Raw genomic sequence first — 21095 nt, forward strand, 5'->3', positions numbered from 1 at the left:
TTCTTTTAATCTCTCGTCTGTGTTTCTTGTGTAGCTGGACAAGTCGATGGTGCGTTTGAAACAGCTGAAGAGGCAGTTGGAGGAGGTGGAGGAGGAGAACTCGCGCTCAAATGCTCAGAAGAGGAAACTGCAGCGAGAACTGGAGGAGCTCAACGACTGCAGCCAGACCATGAACCGCGAGATCTCGTCCCTCCGCACCCAGCTCAGGTACAACCCCCGCCCTCCGCCAAGACCACCTCTCCGTGTCTCATAACCATCTGTTTGTCACTGTAAATGAAGGAGCATCTAGATTAGTTCAAATGACTTGATTTCAGAATATTTAAGGCAATGTCAGATCTCAAAGCAGAGACACTCTTTCTTCAGCTCCCTCACCCTTCACTCGAGAATAAGACCTCAAGATACTTAAACTTGAGGCATTTTGAAGTCATTTGAACCTTCTCTAGATTTGCCTTTTTACAGCATGTCATCCTTTTTTTTAACCCATTAACTTTTTGTTTACTCTTTTTTGTTTTGCTCTTTTGTTGCATCCATCTGTGTCCATCTCACACTGTCCTTGTCGCATGACCCCACACAGCGGCCCTGGTACTGAATGGTAAGCCCACGAGGAGGACACTTTGTTTTCCATTTTTGTTTTACGTGTTTAGCTCATGTTTGCTCCTTAAGACTCACATCCATTTGTCCTGTTCATTTGTCACTGTTGGGTTTTTATGCAAACACCGTCATGACTTCTTATAGTCTGTATTAAAACCAACTAACTAAAGTATAGCTATAAAGTCCAGTGAGGTTCATTCGGTCTTCCGATAATTTATGTTAGTAGGCTCTTTTTTCAGACCAAGAGCTTGTTTTCGTACCTGACAGTTTCGACTGCTCACTAGCGCTGTTCCTCAGAGTGGTCATGTGATGTTGCTGTGATGTGTCCGGTCAGATGATTTATACAGGTTTTGCGCTGTCTTCCTATTGGTGGAGGCAACAGCAACAGCACCATCTGCAGTCCGACTTCCTCAGGACAGTATCAGTAGTTTATAGTCCCGTGGACACATTTCTCCCTCTTTTACCTCTGAGCACTGTAAAAGACAGAACCACATTACATAATTGGGACAGAGGATAACAAACCCCATCGCTGGATTAAAGAGGCAATCAAAATATGGAAACGTGCCCACGGGACTATAAACCGGGACGGGGGGCTTTTTTACTCTCACACACCTGGGATTCCTGTCCTGAGGAAGTCGGACTGCAGATGGCGCTGTCATCCTGCCTCCACTGGTACGAAGACAGTGCCAAAACCTGTTTAAATCAGCTGACCAGACACATCACAGCAACATCACATGACCACTCTGAGACTCTGAGGAAGAGCGCTAGTGAGCAGTCTGTCAGGTATGAAAACAAACTCTTGGTCTGAAAAAAGAACCTAATAACATAAAGTATACCTATATATTTTATTTCATTTTTTACTGTACTTGCTTACGAAACAATTTCCCTTGTGGATAAACAGTTACATTTATGTAATATCAAAATAATAATCACATTACAGGGCTTCAGAAAAGTAGCTAAGTAAAGTTCGTCTATGTTTAGTATTTATAGAGTTAAGTTGATTGTATAGTTAATAATTAAACATTATTTTTCTTGTCTCAATGTGTTTGTAAGAATAAGAAAAATCATTAATTTGTCCAGAACGTTCCAAAGCATAGCATTAAATTTATCTGTCTTCATGGGGGCAAGAAGGTGAGTTCTGATGAAAGGCAACCCCACTCATAGTAGGAATGTTAATCAAGGTATTTATCAAAGTATAGGAGGGTATTATTAGGTTTAAAAAACATGTGTCGTTGGAAAAATGCAAAATAGAAAAGTTTAATGTTATACTGGCTTCATGGAGACAAAGAGGAAGCGGATCCTCCACTAGAAAAGTTTAAAAAGCTTTAAAAAAAAACAAAAAAACCTCTAAAATCTAAAAATGACTTAAAAAATACAATATAAAATAAAAACAAAATGAAACATAACGTAATTCCTGTTCTTCCGTGTTGTAGGCGTGCACCTTTACCTCTGTCTGTGCGCGGGCGGAGAGCTTTGGTGGATTCACTGGAAAACTCTGATAACGAGGAGCCCCCCGCCTCGCCCTCGTCTGGACTCCCAGGGACCCCCACGCCCTCCTCAGACAACAGCCTGGACCCCCCTGCCTCCTACAGCATCAACAGCTCAGAGTGACGCCCCTTAATGCCAAACACAGGAACAGCAACGCATGACCTGGCCTCTCGCCTCCAGTACTCAGGGGTCAACGAGCTACATGCACACTGCAAAAAAACTCATGTCTAGAATCAGATAAAATGACTTGAATTCAGAATATTGATTTTTATTTTTGCTTTGACCAGTTTTAATTTCAATGTTAATTTAATTTCAGTTCATATTACTTGGATAATAAAATTTTACCATTGCATTTGTAATTGTAACTTTCTCAATACAGTTTAACTTCAAATATCCGAATAATGTGCATATTTGTAAGTAAAAATGACTTACTTTATCAATGGGTTTCAGTATTATTATACAAAAAAAAATCTGGACTGCTGCCATAGCGATTAACCAAAGCAAAATAGTATATCTCTTGAGTGGTGAAAAGTCCTCAAAATGTGGCCTATACTCAACAGGAAGCTGAAACCCTGAATGGGCCTGAAATAAGAAGTCAAACAAATATATAACAAATATATCTTAACATGTCCAAACTTATTAAATAAAAATGAAACCAATGAATTCAAGTCATTTTAACTTTGTATTTTTTTGCAGTGCGGTCAGATACGCACATCAGACGCTGCAATATACATAACCTCATCCAGCAATGCTCTTTAGGATTTTAGACAAATGCAGAATTGCGGATTTTTCAAAAAAGCTAAATTAATTTGTATTTTGTAACTGACACAAGGCAAACTAACGACATTTCTACAGAGTACTGCTTATAAACCTTTCTTAGAGCTGCATTTCTCAGTAACGTGTGGGAAATTTAACCACTTTGCCATTTTAGCTGTACAGTTTACATTCGGGGGTATTTTAAAAAACAAGCCATGTGTGAGCAAATTATGCAGAAAAAAAGTGGTTTAAGTAACACGGGGCTGCTGGAGAGGGAACGCATCTAAAAGGTCATAAGACAATCTCTTCTCGGTAGATTTACAGTGGATAAAATGTTTAATTATTAAGACACGCCTTTGCTCTGGTTGAAATTTAGATTAAAAAAGCAAATTTAAATGCGCAAGATAACATTGTTTCATAGTTTAAAGTCACGATTTAAAGCCCACTGTGTAACATTTCTGATTGGGGGTCTGTCTGTCACCTGCTTGTCTCTTTAAAGATGTAATTACTAGGGCTGGGTATCGGTAAGAAGTTGCAGATACGATACATACCTCGATACATTGGCCATGATACGATACATATCTTCACACAGTGTGCTTTCAATACAGTATATTTCAAATTGATTCGATACTGTTCAATAAAAAATAAAGGCTAAATAATGGCTAAATGTGACACTAAAATCTTTGTTAAACCATGTCTAGTGCAACGTGAATATGAAAAACGCCAATTTTACTCATCAAAACAGTGAAAATGTCAAATGTGTTGCCAAAATTAGTTTCTTTCCTCTAAACAAGCAACAAATTTATAGCGCTTTAACAAAATAATTAAGTAAAATACACAAAAAATACTGTTGGCGATATATCGATACAGCAGACCACAATATCGATACTCTATCATCACGTTAAATCATACGATATGTTGATATTTTGATATTTTGACATTTTTGCACATCCCTAGCAGTTAGTTTACCTGGAATGTTCCACTTTATGGCATTAAAATTAGCAGGTTACACTACCAGACCCAGTTCCAGGTCAGGTCTGTGGAGAGGCGAGCCCACTCACAGTAAGAATACATGTTTTTCGAGGTAGTTTTTTTAGCTGAATTTTTTTAAATTGAAAAGATGCAGTTTGAAACATTTTGGGCAAAGTTATGACTGGCAGATCCCCTCCACCACAAAAGTTACACAGTGCAGCTTTAATAGATTATTTATTAAACCATACAATTCCACATAAATGCTTTAGCAGTGTACAACATATCAAATATTTTCCCCAATTTTCAGGCATAAACTCATTTTCTGCTACAATTTTTTAAGGTGGTTTGATGAGTTGAAGCTATTCACCTGCTTAACTAAGACAACACTGTTGCCCGTACCCCCTTTATCCTTTATTGCCACGTGACATTTTTGTAATTTTCCTATTTACTTGTAATTTATCATCCGAAAATAACCTTTGTTGAACCAAGTGGTGGGCGTATGGATGAGAAAAAGGGACTTAGCGTATTAGTAAACGTAGGTTAGCGTAGAGTAGCAAATTCCTTTAGTAGAATCTGGAAAGGTGCACTTCCCGACGACCTTTCTGGATCAAAACTAGCATGACATTTTTACATGACATTAGAGTTAGATAAAAAGACACAGAAGGCATCCAGAAATGAATTTTGTAAAAAGAAAAAGTGCGTGTTTTTTATGTGAATTTAAAGAATTGCGTCACATAAACTGATTTACCCTGCCTTCTTATATTTATTATTCAAATTGTTTTTATTTTTGTGTTATTTCATGAAATAATTTTGACATAAATATCGAGAACTGTCTTATGAGGATGTGGTTTCGCATCGGTAAGAATGTCATTTTAAAAGTTCATTCCACCAATTTAAAGTGGAACCAAACACTAAATCCACTTTTTTCGCTACTTAACTGCGTATGTGGAGTTTTAACAGCGTTATCTATTGCTCCAGGTAATTTTTGGGCAACTTTAGTGCAAAATATATAGGTACATTTGCAGCTTTTTGGCCTTATCTAAGTGTGTGCTGCCTCGAGTGACTTTTGCCACTTCCAGTAGTTGGTGACATTACTCAGCACTGCTCTGAGTACAGTCAAAAATTACCAATTCCATGCATGGATAAATGAAAACTCAACCCGAAATGCACAGTTTAAAAATTGGTGAAATGTTCTTTTAGCTTAATTCTTGGAACTAAATGATTAAATCAGATGAGAGAATGTTATAACGAATGCTTTATTTTTAAGTTTACACACAATTTGTTCGTGGGACAACAATTAGATTTTAGTGATTTTTAGTGTTTTAAGAATTTTTTAATGCTTCCTCTTGTGCTTTACTTTCATTTTCATATCTCCAATGCTGCTGCAGTGATGCAAAGCTAAAACCACATCAAACTGCTAGTACTACATGCTTTCATTGTATGGGTCTATATATAATGTACATTTTATTTGATAAGCCAGGTTTATCCTAATGATTCACAGGAACGCGGTAAGCAGTCGGGTCAAGAGTAGCTACTGACGACATATATTTAATGCCCAATTACGGGTTTTTGATTTGTTGTTTTTTTCTGTTTGTATGATTTTTTTAAGAATGCAAAATGATTTTATTTGAAGTTGTGTATTTTTTCTAAGATTTTCTGCACTTTACACTAGAGTGGGAGCTTCAACTTTATCTCAAATGGGCTGACGAAGCGCTAAAGCCAAATGACAAGACAAAACTCTGTCTTTTAATAATTGTTAAGTCTATTGATGGCAATGCTGAAACCTTACAAGGCCTTTATGTAAAAATCCATTGTTTAAACTTAGGGGTGGGTGATATGGCAAAAAAAATCTACATTTTCTGAGACCCTAGATCATGATTTCAATTTAATTATATGTCTTTGCAGCTTTATTTAGGCTTTGTAAGGTTAGACACTTAAAATCTGTATTAAAAATAAACACGTTGTCATTTATTTTCATGAGTTTGGTCTTACCTATTGTGTAAGTTAGGCACGTCTTGGACCTTGTTTACGTAATGGTTGCTAGGTAAGTTATGGAAATCAACACATAGCTGCTTCCAGTGTCCAACCACAATGTAATATTATAAAAACAGGCAAGATTTTTTTGTAAATTCTTAATGCTGGCTATGTTTTGGTGAAATGAGTAGTCTAACCTGTCATATGCACTTTAAGTCAGTCACTCAGAGCATGACAAAGGTTGACCAATTGGAGAAGTGGATGAGCTAAAGTGGCTGTATTTGTATTTACACGGAAAAGCACTGAATCACTATAGCTGTTCCAAATTTTCATATCATTTAAGGCTTAGATCATATTTAGATTTTATCTCGTCATATCGCCCACTTCTTGTTGAACTGCTGAACAAAAACTACTATGTATTTGTAGCAAAGAGAAGTGCCCGGTTCTTCTCAAAGGTGTTAAGTTTCTTTCTATTTTTGTTAATGGCTACTGTGGAGATTGAAGCTTTTTAGAACAAATGTTTTATTGTTTTGCTTTGAATGATGCTGTAACTATAACATGTGTGAAAGGGGGTAACTTTAATATATGTCGTTGGTTTTGAAATCTGTCTCCGTGTGTTTCTTAATAATCAATCAATTACGTATTTTTTAATAAATATTTAGTACATTGTGCATCAGTATGGGCTTTCAGGGCTGCACCTAATCAATAATTTCACTTTATTAGTTAGATATTATATAAATGAAAAAATGAATTTATAAAAATGTCATCATAGTCGTTAAAGATGCGGTGTTACTTTCCTTGGAGGATCGACGTGTTTTTGTCTCCGTGGAGAGTTAAGTTAATTACAGCACACATAGTTTAATTTAATTCCTTTATTTAGACTTAGATTTTAATTTGCATGCACACATTTTAGTTAATATAGGTCTGAATTATTTACTTTTCTTTTTTAGTTAGTAAGTTTGTTTTTCTAGTTTGTTTAAGGTCACTTTATTATCACTTATTATTTTCTGTATTATACTTATTTGGGTCCTTGTTACTTTGATTAAGATAGTAGTAGTTTTAGTTAATTATTTAGTGTAATTCTCCCCTCTTGTGTTCAGTTTTAGTTGGCCCTCATGTATTTAAACACCCCTGTTCATTGTCTGGTTGGGTTAGTTTTGTTCTTTCCAGTTTGATTTAAGTTACAGTTTGGCCCGGCTTTTTTTGTTAATCATTGGTCTTATTTAAGCCTTCATTAAATTAAGTTTGTTTGACTTTATTAAATGTAAACTTATTTATATACCTTTGCCTTTGCCTGCCTTTCTGTTTGGTCCACTACACACAATTTGGCATTTATCTCCATGGAGACAAGCAGGTGATGATCCTACCACAAGAAAAGTTACATAGTGCACCTTTAGATGGAATATAACTCGTATATAACAGTAAATATAAAAAAAATAAACATCAGCAGTAAATAGATAAGAGGGCTTAATACACACTTTATAGCCCAAGAGTTTGTTTTCATATCTGACAGTTTCGACTGCTCACTAGCGGTCTTCTTCAGAGTGGTCACGTGATGTTGCTGTGACGTGTCTAATCATGTGTTCACATGCCCACGGGATTATAAAAAGGGACGAGGGGGCTTTTATACTCTCACACACCTGGGATACTGTTCTGAGGAATTCGGACTGCAGATGGCGCTGTCATCCTGCCTCCACCGGTAGGAAGACAGCACCAAAACCTGTTTAAATCAGCTGACCGGACACATAACAGCAACATCACGTGATCACTCTGAGGAAGACCGCAGGGAGCGATCAAAACTGTCAGGTACGAAAACAAACTCTTGGTCGGAAAAAAGCACCTAAAACATAACATATCGGAAGACCAAATGAACCTCGTTGGACTACACTTTACAGAATTACAGTCAACTTGATAAATAAATAATAAAATATCAAATGCATTAAAATCTAACTAAATAAATAAAATATGATAAATACATTTTAATTAAAAAATAAAATACTTTGCAGGAAGAAATTTCCAAATACTCCGCACATAAGTCAACAGGTCTATAATATTTAACGTTATCAATTACAGAATGTGGTGTTATCTGTGAGGATGTCTGTGAAGAGCCAGTCACCCTCGTACGGAGGCGTTGGGATTGAAAACCTCGGGATGTCTTGAGAGGGGATGGCAAAAGACTGGGCGATTCCTTCAAACGGGATTGGGTTTAACTCCAATTGTCCTGCACATTGACTTTGAATTGTTTGGAGCGGATCCTGGTATGACTGACAGCTGACCGGAAACTGATTTTGGATAATGTCACTGCTACTTTGCTGATTCATACCAACTTGACTTTCACTGCTTGTACAAAGGGAGTTGATGTGCTCCAAATTGTTCATAGCCAAAACCTGATTGTTATTGTATTTACCTTGCCATCTCTCATTGAAAAAATCTTCAACATCTTCACTACATTGTGCGTCAGAAAAACTATCCAAATACGCTTCGATGCCACCGCTCCCTCTCAAATCTTTACCCCCATTACTAAACAGATCAAATACATCAGTCCATTGAGTTTCCAAAATTTCTACTGAGTTATTTTGACTCGAACATGAAATATCTGAGAGCATTTGAAGTGAAAAATCACAAGAATCTACGGACAGAGGAGAGAGCTCAGGAGAGAAGGAAGGAGACGAGTCCATGCATTGCTCAAACGGTAGAAAATTGGATTCGTTTAGACCTATTTGTCCATCCATTGTAAAAAGCGTGTCCGTTGGATAATCATTTCCATACATTGTCTCGGTGTACGCAGAGTCTGTTAAAGCAAACATATTTTGGTCAGTCTTTTTCAATTTGCTCTTTCTAGATTTAGATTTTGACGTTGGATCTGGGTGTGCTTTCCTTCCTATTGGTGAATTACATGAATCAGTGAGGCAGTCTTTGGATTTTAACAATATTTCTGCATCTGTTGTACTTTTTTCCACAGCTGGGTTCATATCTAAAGGGTGGGGGGCTGCGTCAGGGGTGTCCGACTTCTTCTCGTCAACTTTGAAATACAGGGCAGAGGCCAGGCGATGGTTGGCAGCTTCTATATCAGCAAACTTCCTATAAAAAGAGGGAGAACAATTATTTTTATTTTTATCTCAACAGAAAGTCCATAAATGTTGAACCTGATCATCTTTTGAAATTGATTCGCTTCACAAACTTAAACGTATGGCTCCAATCAAATGAAATGTATTAGACAATGTTGTTGAAAAACTGCGTCATTTTTGCCATTACAGTAAAAAGACAAATTGCGAGTTCATTTGATGAGAAGATGCTGAACTTTGCGCAAGTGTTTGTGTCATGTGCATAGGCCAGTAGTAACTGGTTGTACTTAGATTCATAGGAAATATCGAAATGAAAATCCACTATACGTTTCCTTACCCAGCTATAATATTTATCCATAAATCCAAAAACTTTCATATTATCTTTTCATATTCACAAATGCCGAAAATAAGAGAAATCTATTTTATTGTCTTTAAAAAGAAGAAGTTTGAGGATTTATTCATAAAAAATAATTACTAGAAAATCTGTAATCAATGAACTGGCCCATAAACACTACAGGATGTTGTGAGTACATCTGAATCCCAGTAATTCATTCCATAATAACCATAAACTCTGATTTACAAATTGTAAGTAAGATATTAATCAATACTAAACTAGTGTCAATATTAGATACTCTTTTGAGCAGGTATAGATACAAAGAAAATGTATAAAAACAGGCCAAATTTGACCTTTTTTGAGTAGTTTTAGAAAGGTTTTCAGCTTTATTAGAGCTAGTATATAACCTCATAGTAGTATAAAGAAAATACGTTTATTTGAAAATGATGTTTAAAAAGCAGTATTTCTTTTATAATAGTCCAGCTTATTCCTTAGTTTCAGAATAGAGTTTGAAATGTTTGTATTGTGATAACATTCATTCAGAACCACCTCTGGATCATGTTGTGCAGAAAGCGCCGGTGGTTGACTTGGCGTTTGGACGGACGGTTCTTTCGCGGTTTTTGGAGGGTCCTCATCATGTGACCTGCCGCGGAGGTCACAAAAGTGTAAAGGTCACGACCCCCGGGAACCCCACACTCCAAACCTGCATCCAAACTGAGAGAGATGGACGGATGCATGGCTCCCACTGCAAGAAAAAATTTAAATAAAAGTGGATTTACAGAGCATAAAACTGCCATAGGGCTGAACAACAATAAACAGAACAACAAAAGACAAAAGCAGCATTCACAATACTATAAAACATATCAAAGCAAAAAAAATAAACCAGTTCCTACATATGTACAGGCTTATGTGTTTACAAAAATAGGTCTATAGAACATTTCAGAAGATTTTTCTTAAAGAGTGTAATTAAATGGTGACCTATGTCAAGCCATACAGGAATGTTCAAAACATTGTACATTTTTCATATGAATAAATATTATTTTTTTTAAGTTATTTATTTTATTTAATAAGCCTACAATTCCAAAACATGAAAACTGGCCTAAATGCAGAGTAGTACAATAGTTATCCATGTATTACGTCCAAATTAAATAGGCTTAAACTTAGACTTAGACAGATTTTATTGATCCACATCCAAATTACTTAAAAGTATTATTTCATGTTGTGGAAGGATAATCAAAATGTTGAGTTTTTTTTCCACTTGATGCATGGGTGTTGATATTCCAACATTCCCAACCTGATAGGAATGTTTAAAATATCGTCGTTTTCCTCCCAGTTTTCCTCCCAGAAAGAGATTTATTCTCGTGTTTTTTTTTAATATGGATAAGCAAAAATGTCTTCACTTGCATGCTTATCGATGTTATTGGCTCAGTGACAAAAAAAATAGGCCTTGTGATTGATGTTAATTAGATCTAGGTCAATTTTGGGCTATTTAAAATAAAATTACCCTGTTAACTGACTAAATTTAAGTTGTAATCGTACATTAAAATAATAATCAGTGAATTGTGCATTAAAGTGGACTCACAGAATGAAATTATAAATGTTTTAATAATGCCTGAGCAGAACAGTGTCAGGTTTACGTCCATTATTACTGTTTTGTGAGTTTTTCGTCTGTTTTTAAATGTTCTGTAAGGACCCATTCGAGCCTGAAATAAAGACAGACTGATTGATTAAAAAGTGCTTACCTGTCTTGTTGCTTAGCCGGTTTTTTCGTGCGTCCTCTTCGCCTGCTGCGCGTTGACTGTCGCTGTGCCACCACTTGTTGCGTCCGTGCGTAAAAACGTCAAAGAGTCAAGTGACAGTCACTCGTTGAAAATGCGCGCACTTCCTCTCCTCCTCTGTGTTCTGTGTTTAGACTTTAACTCAACAAACCCAAAGTGGAAAAGGAAGCGACGAGATGAGACGAATTGAAAAGAAAAAGTCTATTAAGTGACAGGGCAATTGTGTGGCGGCGCGTAGAGGACAAAAGTGGACGCTTAACGAGCCCTTAATTGATTTGCTTAAACGGTGTTCCTCATTAGGACATTCTCAAAGGGAAGAGCGGGGCCAGTTGCTAGTGTCTTTAATTGACCTTTACAATTCAATGGCACACGCGCCTTCCAAGAGCTGAGTTTTACATATCTATGGCAGCAGGTGGGCGAAGAGGATTTTTACCAGGCTACCAACTAATCAGAAAAGAACAGGCCTATTTTTATACTAGACACAGACAGCAAGATTCAAAAATTTCTTATTATTTATTGTAGTATTATTAGTTGTAGTACACAGCAAATTCAAGAGTGTTAATTCAACTCGTATATTGTTAATTTTAACACGTTTACCATGTCATATGGGGTCCACAATAAAATGAGTTAAAACTTTCCAAAGTGTAGAAGGCTCAACACTGGTAAAGTGATGTAACTACACTCCTCATAGTTGAATTTGACACTGATTAAGATTAGATTTTTTTTACACTAGTGTATAGTGAAAAACTAATAACACTATACACACTATAAGTAGAAATAGTGTAGAGTGTTCTTCATGTTACACTATTCAATAGTATCTCTTTCTTCGCCAAATACAGTGTAAATGCTGTGGTCATTCTAATTCATAATCCCTTTTACAAATGTAAAACAATGAAAACCACCACGAAATTCCATTTCAACTTAACTTGTATTAAAACAATGCACATCATAAAATCAACACAATTTAAGCAAGTCATACGACACAACACTAGTTTTGCAAAATCCAACTGAGAGCAGGAATTCTCTGTGCCCTCAACAGTTGGTCACAATGATTGTCATTTATTTTTTTAAAGTTGATTTTTCAATGCAAGCAGTTGATGGATGAATCAAGATCTTGTTTTGAATGGAATTCAGACATGCTCATCTCCAAAAATGAGAGGAGTATGTCTGACTGTTTGAAACAAGATCTTCTCTCCATTATATAAACATAACAATGTTCACAATAAAGGCAGTCCTGCTAATTATGAAACTTTAACATTGCAGAAACTCTTTAGCTCAAGAGTCAGTCTTTCACTCGGGGTTTCTTTTGACACATTCATCGTCCATGTTGTAGACAGTTCTTTAAATACAGGTGTAAAGTTTGTGAGAGTCTGAGGACCAAGTGCCTTGGTCACAGGTAGAAAAGTCGTCCAGGCTCAACCAGCAAGAAATTTGTCCCTACCGATCTGAAAAATAAAATATAGAATAGAATAAATATAACATATTCCAGTAACCAAATTGCAAAACGGGCTATACAATATTTAATGAGCCATGAATAAAAATTTAAAAGTATATATATAGCAAATATATTATGGTGCATATATCATTATTTGTTTGTTCCTATTAAGAAGGTTATTCTGTTGCATGAGCTGTATTTTTTTGTATACAGGAACCACTCAAATAAATAACTTGAAGGGTAATTTGAAAAAATTTAGCCCCTTAGAAAAGATTATTTTTACATGCGAGACCCACAAGAAACAAAACACCTAAATGCCACTGATCATGAAAATAGAATGAGATTAAGGCAAAAACTACTTAGCACATATATAAAATGTAATTAGTCAATTATGAAATTATTGATGAGGTTACATTTTAGTTCTACATTTAACCATTTCATGACATACCTGCAAATCTCTGACAAGATGGTTAATGGCTTGAGCTTTCAATCTTTCCACTGTAGCCTTTAGGAGCTGGGGATGCATGTGAACTAGCAGCAAGACACTCACCCTGAAGAAAATACGAAAAAAAAGAATGTATCATTGCTCTTCTTGTCTAAAGGTCAATGTTAAGCATGTTAAGACATTTTATTGGGTAAGACGTCATACTTTAAGATATTTTATTTTTACAGAATACTACTAACCTTTTGATTCAAATAATTTTAATAAGCAACAGTAAAAGCAGTAGTATAGCAGTAGTAGTAATAGTTGTTGTGGTTGTAGTAGTTCTCTCGTAGTAGTAGTTTTATAGCTGTAGTAGTAGAAGCAGTTGTAGTAGCCTAGCAGTTCTAATAGCAGTGCAGTAGTAGTCATACTCAGTTGTCTATAGATTTCACACACCATCATTTTACTTTTTAGAGGTGAGCAAAACAAAACAAGCATACCTTATTTTGCATCCTAACTATTAATGTTGTATACATTTTAAAATAAATAAATGTTAGTGCTTTGGAGGAATTAGTATTTTTGTTAAACATGCTTTGCACATGTCATGTATTGTATTTATTCAGTCTATTTTGTCTTGGAGGGGAGTGACCAGTGATCTCCTGCAGCTATTTATAGAGACACCATGTGCTCCAGAGCAGAGTGTGCACAGCTGTGGTCAGTGGTAAGTTCAGTCTAAATGTGTTATATGTAAAAAACATGTTACTTACTTGAGTTTGTTCACATGCAACATTTATGGAGATATGCATTAAGGCTCCACACACATACTTGTCCTGGTTTGGTCCTGTTTTGATCTTAGTTTAGTTCTGATGTTCTTCTAGTCCTGATTTATTCCTGGTTGTGTCCAATTCCAGGTTTAATCCAAGTTCACTCCCAATTTTGATGTATCTGTGTGAGTGATTTTGACTATGCGAACACAGCCTGTAAAATGCAACAAACTCCTTTTCAGTTTGGCTCATTTATGTTTACATGTGATTTTTTTCAACACATATAGAATGAACTTGTGTTGTGTTTTAAATAGTCTAGGTTTTAGTTTTTTTTTTGTTTTTTTCAATTCATTCCTTGGACTTTTCTTCTTTCAGACCGGTCACACAGAGCTGATAAAACTCTTGACGACTGAACTTTGGTCCGATCAAACTCCTGTCAGCTGCCCCACTCCCTCAGTCCTGGAAAACGCATCAGAAGGTTTGTGACATGAGACACAGTTGTAGGTTTGTTATTTGAGTTTATGCCCTAACAGTACTACAAAAAAGATCATCAATTATTTGTCAGTGAAGTAGGAAAACTGCTCTGAAAAGATCAAATCTATCTAACTTATTGACTATATAAATTAAATCTATTCTGCATTTCCAATTATTTTAACTTGATTTTCTTTTCTGAACTGTTATAAGACGTGTGTACTTTTCCTTGTTTTATTTGTTCAGATCATGCGGCGACTGTGGGCTGTGTTCAAAGCCCATCCATACATTGGGAATGTTCTGGGATACACTGCACTGTTCGCCTCCGCAGATCTCATTCAGCAGAGTGTGCTGAGCGACAGACCGGTGTCTACCTCCACAACCGAGACCAGGGCTGGGGCTGAAGGGGCTGTAAGTGAAACAATTCATTCACTTAACTACAGTGGGTGGTAAACTATTGAAGCCATAGCTGTCGTGGGGCGGACCGGGGCTGCCAATCTGCGCCATCGGTTCCTCCAATCGCGTCCAACACTCACCCACACACCTCCCACCGTCTCCCATCCAAATACTAACCCAGCCCATCACTGCTTAGCTTCTGACATCAGACAAGATTAGACTTTAGATTCATTTGTTAATCAATCATTAATAAACTTCTATCATTAATTCGTCTTCTTCTGTTTAATCTGAGGCCTGGTCACAGATTCAGCAGTAAATGTTTATATGAATGTATCCATGTCCCTTTATTTCTCAGCTGTTGAAGACCCCTGGCATAGACTGGCACCAGACGGCACGAGTAGCGACTGTGGGTTTTTGTTTTCATGCAAACTTCAACTATCACTGGCTCAGAGCGCTGGAGAAGATGCTGCCCGGGGGAGGAGCCAAAATGGTGACCGCAAAAGTTGTATTGGACCAGCTCATCGCCGCCCCCCTCACCATTAGTGCTTTTTACATCGGTGTGTGAACAAAATACAGTGTCATAATTTGACTCTACAACAAAAATAAGTGGGATTCAGAATATTTATCTTTTTAAGTTTTTATTTATATGGCTAGATTTAACAGGTGCAGTAAGTCCAGGTACTGCTGGAGTGTCAGAATGTTCCACTGTATGGTATTAAACTTATTCAACAACATGAAGACAAGCAGCAACAGGCCAAGTTACAGACAGATCTATGCAGTGATGAGCTCACTTAGAGTAAGAATTCGTGTCTTTCAAGGTATTTTTGAGCAATATAAACTGCTGGAACAGTTGCAAGATTTGTTTAACGCCATGGTACAGTGGAAGAAATAAATAAATTCTTAACGGAGACATTAGAAAAAATACATACGTTGTGCAACTTTAAGATAACTTTACTATTGTAGTTTGTTTTATTTCTAAATCTGAGCCATTTCTGACACTTTTTGCTTAAGCACAAGTATATATTTCCAGGGATATTTCCAAACTCTTGATAATAGCATACATTGAAACGATTAAGAAATACCACAAAACATTATAAATAAATATTATTCAGAATTCAAATAACTGCAATGTTTCAGAATAAGCTTTTTAAACATTTGTACTTTTTAGGTTTGAGTTTTCTAGAAAACAAAGAAGATCTGCTTGAAGACTGGAGACAAAAATTCTTGACCTCATACAAGGTTGGCTTCACGTTAAAACATATCAAAATGTTATCTCTTATTTTGTAATGTTTATATTTTAATTTATTTTTCAGGCTGGTGTTGTGTACTGGTCTACAATGCAGGTGAGAAGTGATGACATGTACAAGCTGAGAATCAATATGACCTAATAATTCACATCATAGCAACTCTTTCAAAGGCATTGGCAGAGCAAATGTTTTTTACTTTATTCAATTCAATTAATCCGTATAAGCAGTAAAGTTGTGATTCTTCTCTATGAAAAATGCTGCTTGATGGTTAAATTGTCAGTGTTATGATGCTAGGGGTGTTCTACCTGTGCGCCTATGGTGGAATTATTTTTAAAAAGTAATGTAATGTTATTTGAAAGGGTCTTGACAACAGCACAGATAATCTGACCTGTTGTAGTTTGAGCTAAATCAGTTCTTTATAATTGATTGTGTCAAAATATACCTTAGACGACATCAGCTGCAAAGGACAGGACAAATACAATTTACTTAACCTACTACTTCACTTACTTATTAATATATACTGTAGGTCTATACTATATCTGTTCTCAATTTTGCCCACTGTGTCACTTGTGCCCTTTTTGTGTGTTACTGACATCTCTTCATATTTGTGAAGTGACTGTGTTTTTTAAATGTTTCAGGCAATTAACTTCTCGCTGGTTCCTCCTGTGGCTCGGACCGTGTTTATAGGAGGAATTGCTCTGACTTTCACCATCTTCTTGTGTCATATGAAACGTCAAGGGAAGCTAAACCAATGAATTATCGACATTATTCATAGTTTATCTGGCTTTTTTGTTTTGTTCTGTTTTTATTTGTTTATATGAAGCACCACTTCTGTCATTGTTACACTGATGTAAGTTGTTTTACTATTTTTATAATGTCTGTTTCAATAAATTAGCCAAATGTAGTCTGTAAAGCTATAGTTCTTAATATCAATGAATGAATGAAAATGGCTGGCAACTGACCTTTTTTTTTTTATTATTTACATCTCTATTCATGGCTGCATTTACACTGGGATGACAATAGCTCAGGGGTTTAATGTAGGTCTATACTCCAAATAAAATCACCTTAAATTGGGCCTATACTGTTGTATCTTAGACTGTTTGTTTAAAAGAATGAGCTGGTCTGTACATGATTCCAGTCGGCTACATGACAGACATTTAAGCCTGTAGAATAAAAGAAGTCCAGTCTGGATCCCAAGCGAACTGAGTCATGCCACAGCGGTGTTTTGTGCATATTCTCTGTTGTTCAGCCCCAAAGCAACCATGGCCTCAGTAATAGGCTAATAGCACATCACAAATTTATTTGAGAAGTGAATAAATACTAAATATTGTAAGCTTAAACATCGTATTCGATAAAAAGTGGACTGTAGTGCGGTTTTACCCATCTTAGAACAAAAACATTGCATTTTTTCATTCACACATATTTAAGTAACGCTGCATTATGAGGCTGTTATAAATGTAAATGTACAAGTAAAAATAAAATAGAAAAATAAGTAATAAAGTATAAAATCTTAGCTATATACAAGAAGTCATAGGAAGATAGTGCAACAATGATATGATTATTGACAGGACATAGGGTTATCTGTTACATACATTTGCCAAAGTAAAGGAACAGGACTGCTCACCCACTGCACCAGACTATAGAGGGACAGATAATACTCCCTACAACTGCACAACAACTCACCCACTGCACCAAAGCAGCTCATTCTCCAGCAGGCTCCTACAGCTCCATTCAAACAGTAAGAGATACAGGACTACATTCAGACCATACTCCATACAACTGTACAACAACTCACCCGTATGTGACAGATAATACTCCCTACAACTGTACAGCAACTCAACCTTATGTAACAGATAATCCTCTGTCAATTATCATCTCACTGTTGTACTGTCTTCCTATCTTGTATAAAGGTGTGATATTGTATTACTTATCTTTTTATTTATTTTGACTTGTACATTTACATTTATATAATTATTTCACACCTGTATCTAGCTATCTTTTTTGCTACCTTTTTAGAATGTATTATTATAACCATTTATATTTTTGCTCTTTGTTATTTTATTATATTGTGATGTGTCCAAATAATTTTCATTGTGGATCAATTAAGTTTGTCCAAGTCTTATTCTTTTCTTTATCAGAGTAATCATGCATTTGCAGCAGTCAACCAGAAGAGGCGCTGTCCCAAAGACGCACAGAAAGCCTCGCGCGCACTGTCCAATCAGAGCCGCGAGATTTCAGGCCAGTGTTTATCGCGAGATCTCGGCTCTTCCTTTTCCCTTTTCGCTCTGAGTCCAAGATGGTAGGTGTCGCTGCTGGGATTTATCTTCAGACTTTTGAGACTATCCACGATCATCCTCTATAATCACACGTCTTATGTCACAAATAACTTTACGTACTAAACCCACACGCTGTTTATGTCTCAGTAAAGTGATGATTTGTGGTCTTAAAGCGCTAATATTCTTGTTAGCTTGACCTATCTGCTGTCGACCTGAGGGTGAAATGTTGATGTGGCCGCTTCACATGTTTCAGTAAACTCTAAACTCGAAATGATTATGTTTCCAGCACGCACTTTATTTGACCGGATCACAATGTCTATTCATAAAACAATAATATAGTGGAATAAACCTGCACATTGTCAATATTTCAGTATAGCTGTCAGGAGAGTATCAGCGTGTGTACCGGCCTCTGCTACTTCGTTAGCTGTTAGCGGTGCCTGTTGCTGAAAACGATGGCAAAGAGACACATTGGGTTTCATCTATAAACTACAGTCTTGTTAATCTTGATATGGCTGCTACTGTTTAGATTTCATTGTGTTGATTTGATCCTCATGTTTGTTCTGTCTGTAGGGAGTCGACATCAGACACAACAAGGACCGTAAGGTGCACAGGAAGGAGCCCAAGAGCCAGGATATTTATCTGCGGCTCCTGGTTAAGGTAAAGACTCACATCTCAACCAACTCACTCCACACATTTTGCGCTTTTTATTTTATCTCGATTAACAGACTTGTGTGTTTGTAGTTGTACAGGTTCCTGGCCCGCCGCTCAAATGCTCCCTTCAACAAGGTTGTCCTGAAGAGGCTCTTCATGAGCAGGACAAACAGGCCACCCATCTCCATCTCCCGCCTGGTAAGCATCTTCTCACCAACTGTTTACTCCACCTCATACTGACTTATATCACCTTATTGTAAAAGTTTAGCAGCTGGACTATTCATGCATTAAATATTGTAACCGTTCTTGTCGTTTTCCTCAACCTTTTTGCTGGAATTATGAAATGTTGAGCTGTGTCACTGGGTTACAACATGCTACAGGCCAGTAATATGTCATACTGATGGGAGGTAGTTAATATTAGTAATTCAGAGTGCTTGGGTGTAGTGAGTGATGGAAATTATGAGATGCGTTTACCTTTTAGGATATATCATGGAAAGAAATGTCTTTTGCCTCCCATCTATGAGTATGACTGCTTCACATTCTAAAATCTGAAAAAAAGGCTAATTAGTGCTTGTTGAAATTCACTTTTAATACTACATTACCGTTATCCGTATTGCATTTATCCTCTGAAATGTTTTTGCCTTGTTCTTTGTGCAGATCCGCAAGATGAAGCTGGATGGGCGTGAAAACAGAATTGCTGTTGTTGTGGGAACAGTAACTGATGATGTCAGGATTCAGGACATCCCCAAACTTAAGGTATGTTTTTACTTTATTTCTTTAGTTCCACTATTTAAACCAACTCGTTCAGAAACAATGCAGGCCTAAATTTGCATTCATGCTATAACCTGGCACCAGCATCTTTCCTATGACTGTTTTGGTTAATGTTGTGCACTGTCTGTTCAAATTAAAGAATGCCATACAAAAACAATATCTTGTTTGTTGCCCGTGTATTAAACAATTTTATGTTTTCAGATCTGCGCTCTAAGAGTAACTGACGGAGCTCGCCGCAGGATCCTGAAGGCCGGTGGTCAGATCATGACATTCGACCAGCTCGCTCTGGCTTCTCCCAAAGGACAGGGCACCGTGCTGCTGTCAGGTAATACAAATTTATTTTTTATTTTGACTGGTCTCTTGAATTGGTTCAATCTTTAGTGTTATGGGTCTTTATGTGCCTTGTAGTTTGGTTTAGAAAAGCAAAACAGGAATGAGCGTATTTACATAATTGAAATCCATTCATGGCCCATCTAAGCCATGCATTAGTGTTTCTAGAAGAGTTGAAGCATTCAAAGCCAAATTTGCTGTACATCTGCAATATTTTTAAATATTTAAATTTTAGTGTAAAAATTCTCTCAGAAATTCATCTTTAGACTTTGTGGAAATATAGAAGTTTTGAGCTACCACTGATAAGCTACTGTTTTAAATTCATGAATAATAAACATTTCTGGCAGTAATGCTTTTAAAACATGCTGCTATGTCAATTTAGTTTAATTTAGTGTATATTTTACTTAAGTTTCTAACAAAAGTGGAATGTTTTTTAATCAGTAAATTCATGGTTGATCTTGTGTTTTAGGACCCCGCAAAGGCAGGGAGGTGTACAGGCACTTCGGCAAAGCCCCTGGAACTCCTCACAGCCACACAAAGTAAGTGGATATTTCCTGTTTGCATCCAATAGAAAAACTGTTAGGACACGCGCTACAGTTGGGTACTGACACACATTTAAGATACCAGGTTTAAGAATGGATAACAGAAAATGCAAGAAAAGCAACAGAATGTATTTAATCACATCAAAGATTTGTGATTTTTATTTAAGTATTAGTGTTAAAGTGTTAATGGAGTCAGTTGTAATACGTCTCCATATGGTTTGCCCTTACACACTGATATTTGGCTTTGACATACATAATGTTGCCCTGCTGATGTGAACTTTGCTAGTATATGTAAAAAGAGGAAATGCATTAATCATGCTTGTGGTTTTACTCAAATGTCAAGACTGCTAAAAGATTTTTTTCTCCTCAGGCCCTATGTGCTCTCCAAGGGCAGGAAGTTCGAGAGGGCTCGTGGTCGCAGAGCCAGCCGTGCTTACAAGAACTAGTCTCGTCTTTGTTTTTCATGCAATCCCAAATAAAAGATTGGCTGGCTGTACAATGCGTGTTTGTCTCTTTAATGTGAGCTTTCATTCCTGTGAGTTGAGTAAAAGGAACAGAGAAAGGCCAGAGCAGTATTTGAGCATTTTATGCAGACTTTGTGATCACCTGTTCCTCTTTTGATTATTGTGAGAAAACCACAGCTTTGCTTTAATTTAAAGCAGAGTATGAGTAGGTCAGATCTACCAGTTACAAGGGGCTCCTAATTTTTTTCTAAATTTGTGCATTAAAAAGACTTAGGTAAGTTATTTTCTTGAGTTATACAATTTATGTTGCTAGACTAAACTATATTGTAACCTGTTATGTAACTCCCAAGTATGGTTAGATTTTAA

At 36.6% G+C, this 21095-nt stretch overlaps 4 protein-coding genes across 5 annotated transcripts in view; 3 read left to right on the top strand and 1 right to left on the bottom strand.

Moving 5' to 3' along the window:
• Positions 1-6384, top strand: part of myh14 (myosin, heavy chain 14, non-muscle) — a 49482-nt gene extending 43098 nt beyond the window's left edge. The window contains exons 41-43 of one of the 2 annotated variants that reach the window (XM_020927886.2): positions 35-207; positions 575-592; positions 2025-6384. In XM_020927886.2, the coding sequence (XP_020783545.1) occupies positions 35-207; positions 575-592; positions 2025-2202 (369 nt within the window). In that variant the 3' untranslated portion in view covers positions 2203-6384. The remainder of the gene's footprint in view (positions 1-34; positions 208-574; positions 593-2024) is intronic. The other variant, XM_055164221.1, reaches the window with a different exon arrangement.
• Positions 6385-7844: 1460 nt separating this feature from the next.
• On the bottom strand, positions 7845-10959 carry LOC129411810 (uncharacterized). Its single transcript, XM_055163899.1, has 5 exons — positions 10923-10959; positions 9730-9925; positions 8638-8862; positions 8189-8301; positions 7845-7969 (listed from the first exon to the last, which is right to left on the bottom strand). Exons 2-5 carry the CDS (start codon positions 9915-9917, stop codon positions 7845-7847), a joined length of 651 nt encoding a protein of 216 aa, XP_055019874.1. The 5' UTR covers positions 9918-9925; positions 10923-10959.
• A 3342-nt stretch (positions 10960-14301) lies between these two features.
• si:ch211-120k19.1 (uncharacterized protein LOC563199 homolog) lies at positions 14302-16450 on the top strand. Its single transcript, XM_055163900.1, has 5 exons — positions 14302-14463; positions 14804-15005; positions 15617-15687; positions 15762-15791; positions 16334-16450. The coding sequence occupies exons 1-5, from the start codon at positions 14302-14304 to the stop codon at positions 16448-16450; spliced, it is 582 nt and encodes a 193-aa protein (XP_055019875.1).
• A 1420-nt stretch (positions 16451-17870) lies between these two features.
• On the top strand, positions 17871-20764 carry rpl18 (ribosomal protein L18). Its single transcript, XM_020928103.2, has 7 exons — positions 17871-17994; positions 18542-18628; positions 18713-18820; positions 19280-19378; positions 19595-19718; positions 20193-20262; positions 20636-20764. Exons 1-7 carry the CDS (start codon positions 17992-17994, stop codon positions 20709-20711), a joined length of 567 nt encoding a protein of 188 aa, XP_020783762.2. The 5' UTR covers positions 17871-17991; the 3' UTR covers positions 20712-20764.
• Positions 20765-21095: the final 331 nt, after the last annotated feature.

The sequence above is a fragment of the Boleophthalmus pectinirostris genome, unplaced genomic scaffold (genome assembly GCF_026225935.1).
Source record: "Boleophthalmus pectinirostris isolate CB_2022bp ecotype Guang Dong unplaced genomic scaffold, ASM2622593v1 HiC_scaffold_6, whole genome shotgun sequence".
Classification (NCBI taxonomy): domain Eukaryota; kingdom Metazoa; phylum Chordata; class Actinopteri; order Gobiiformes; family Gobiidae; genus Boleophthalmus; species Boleophthalmus pectinirostris.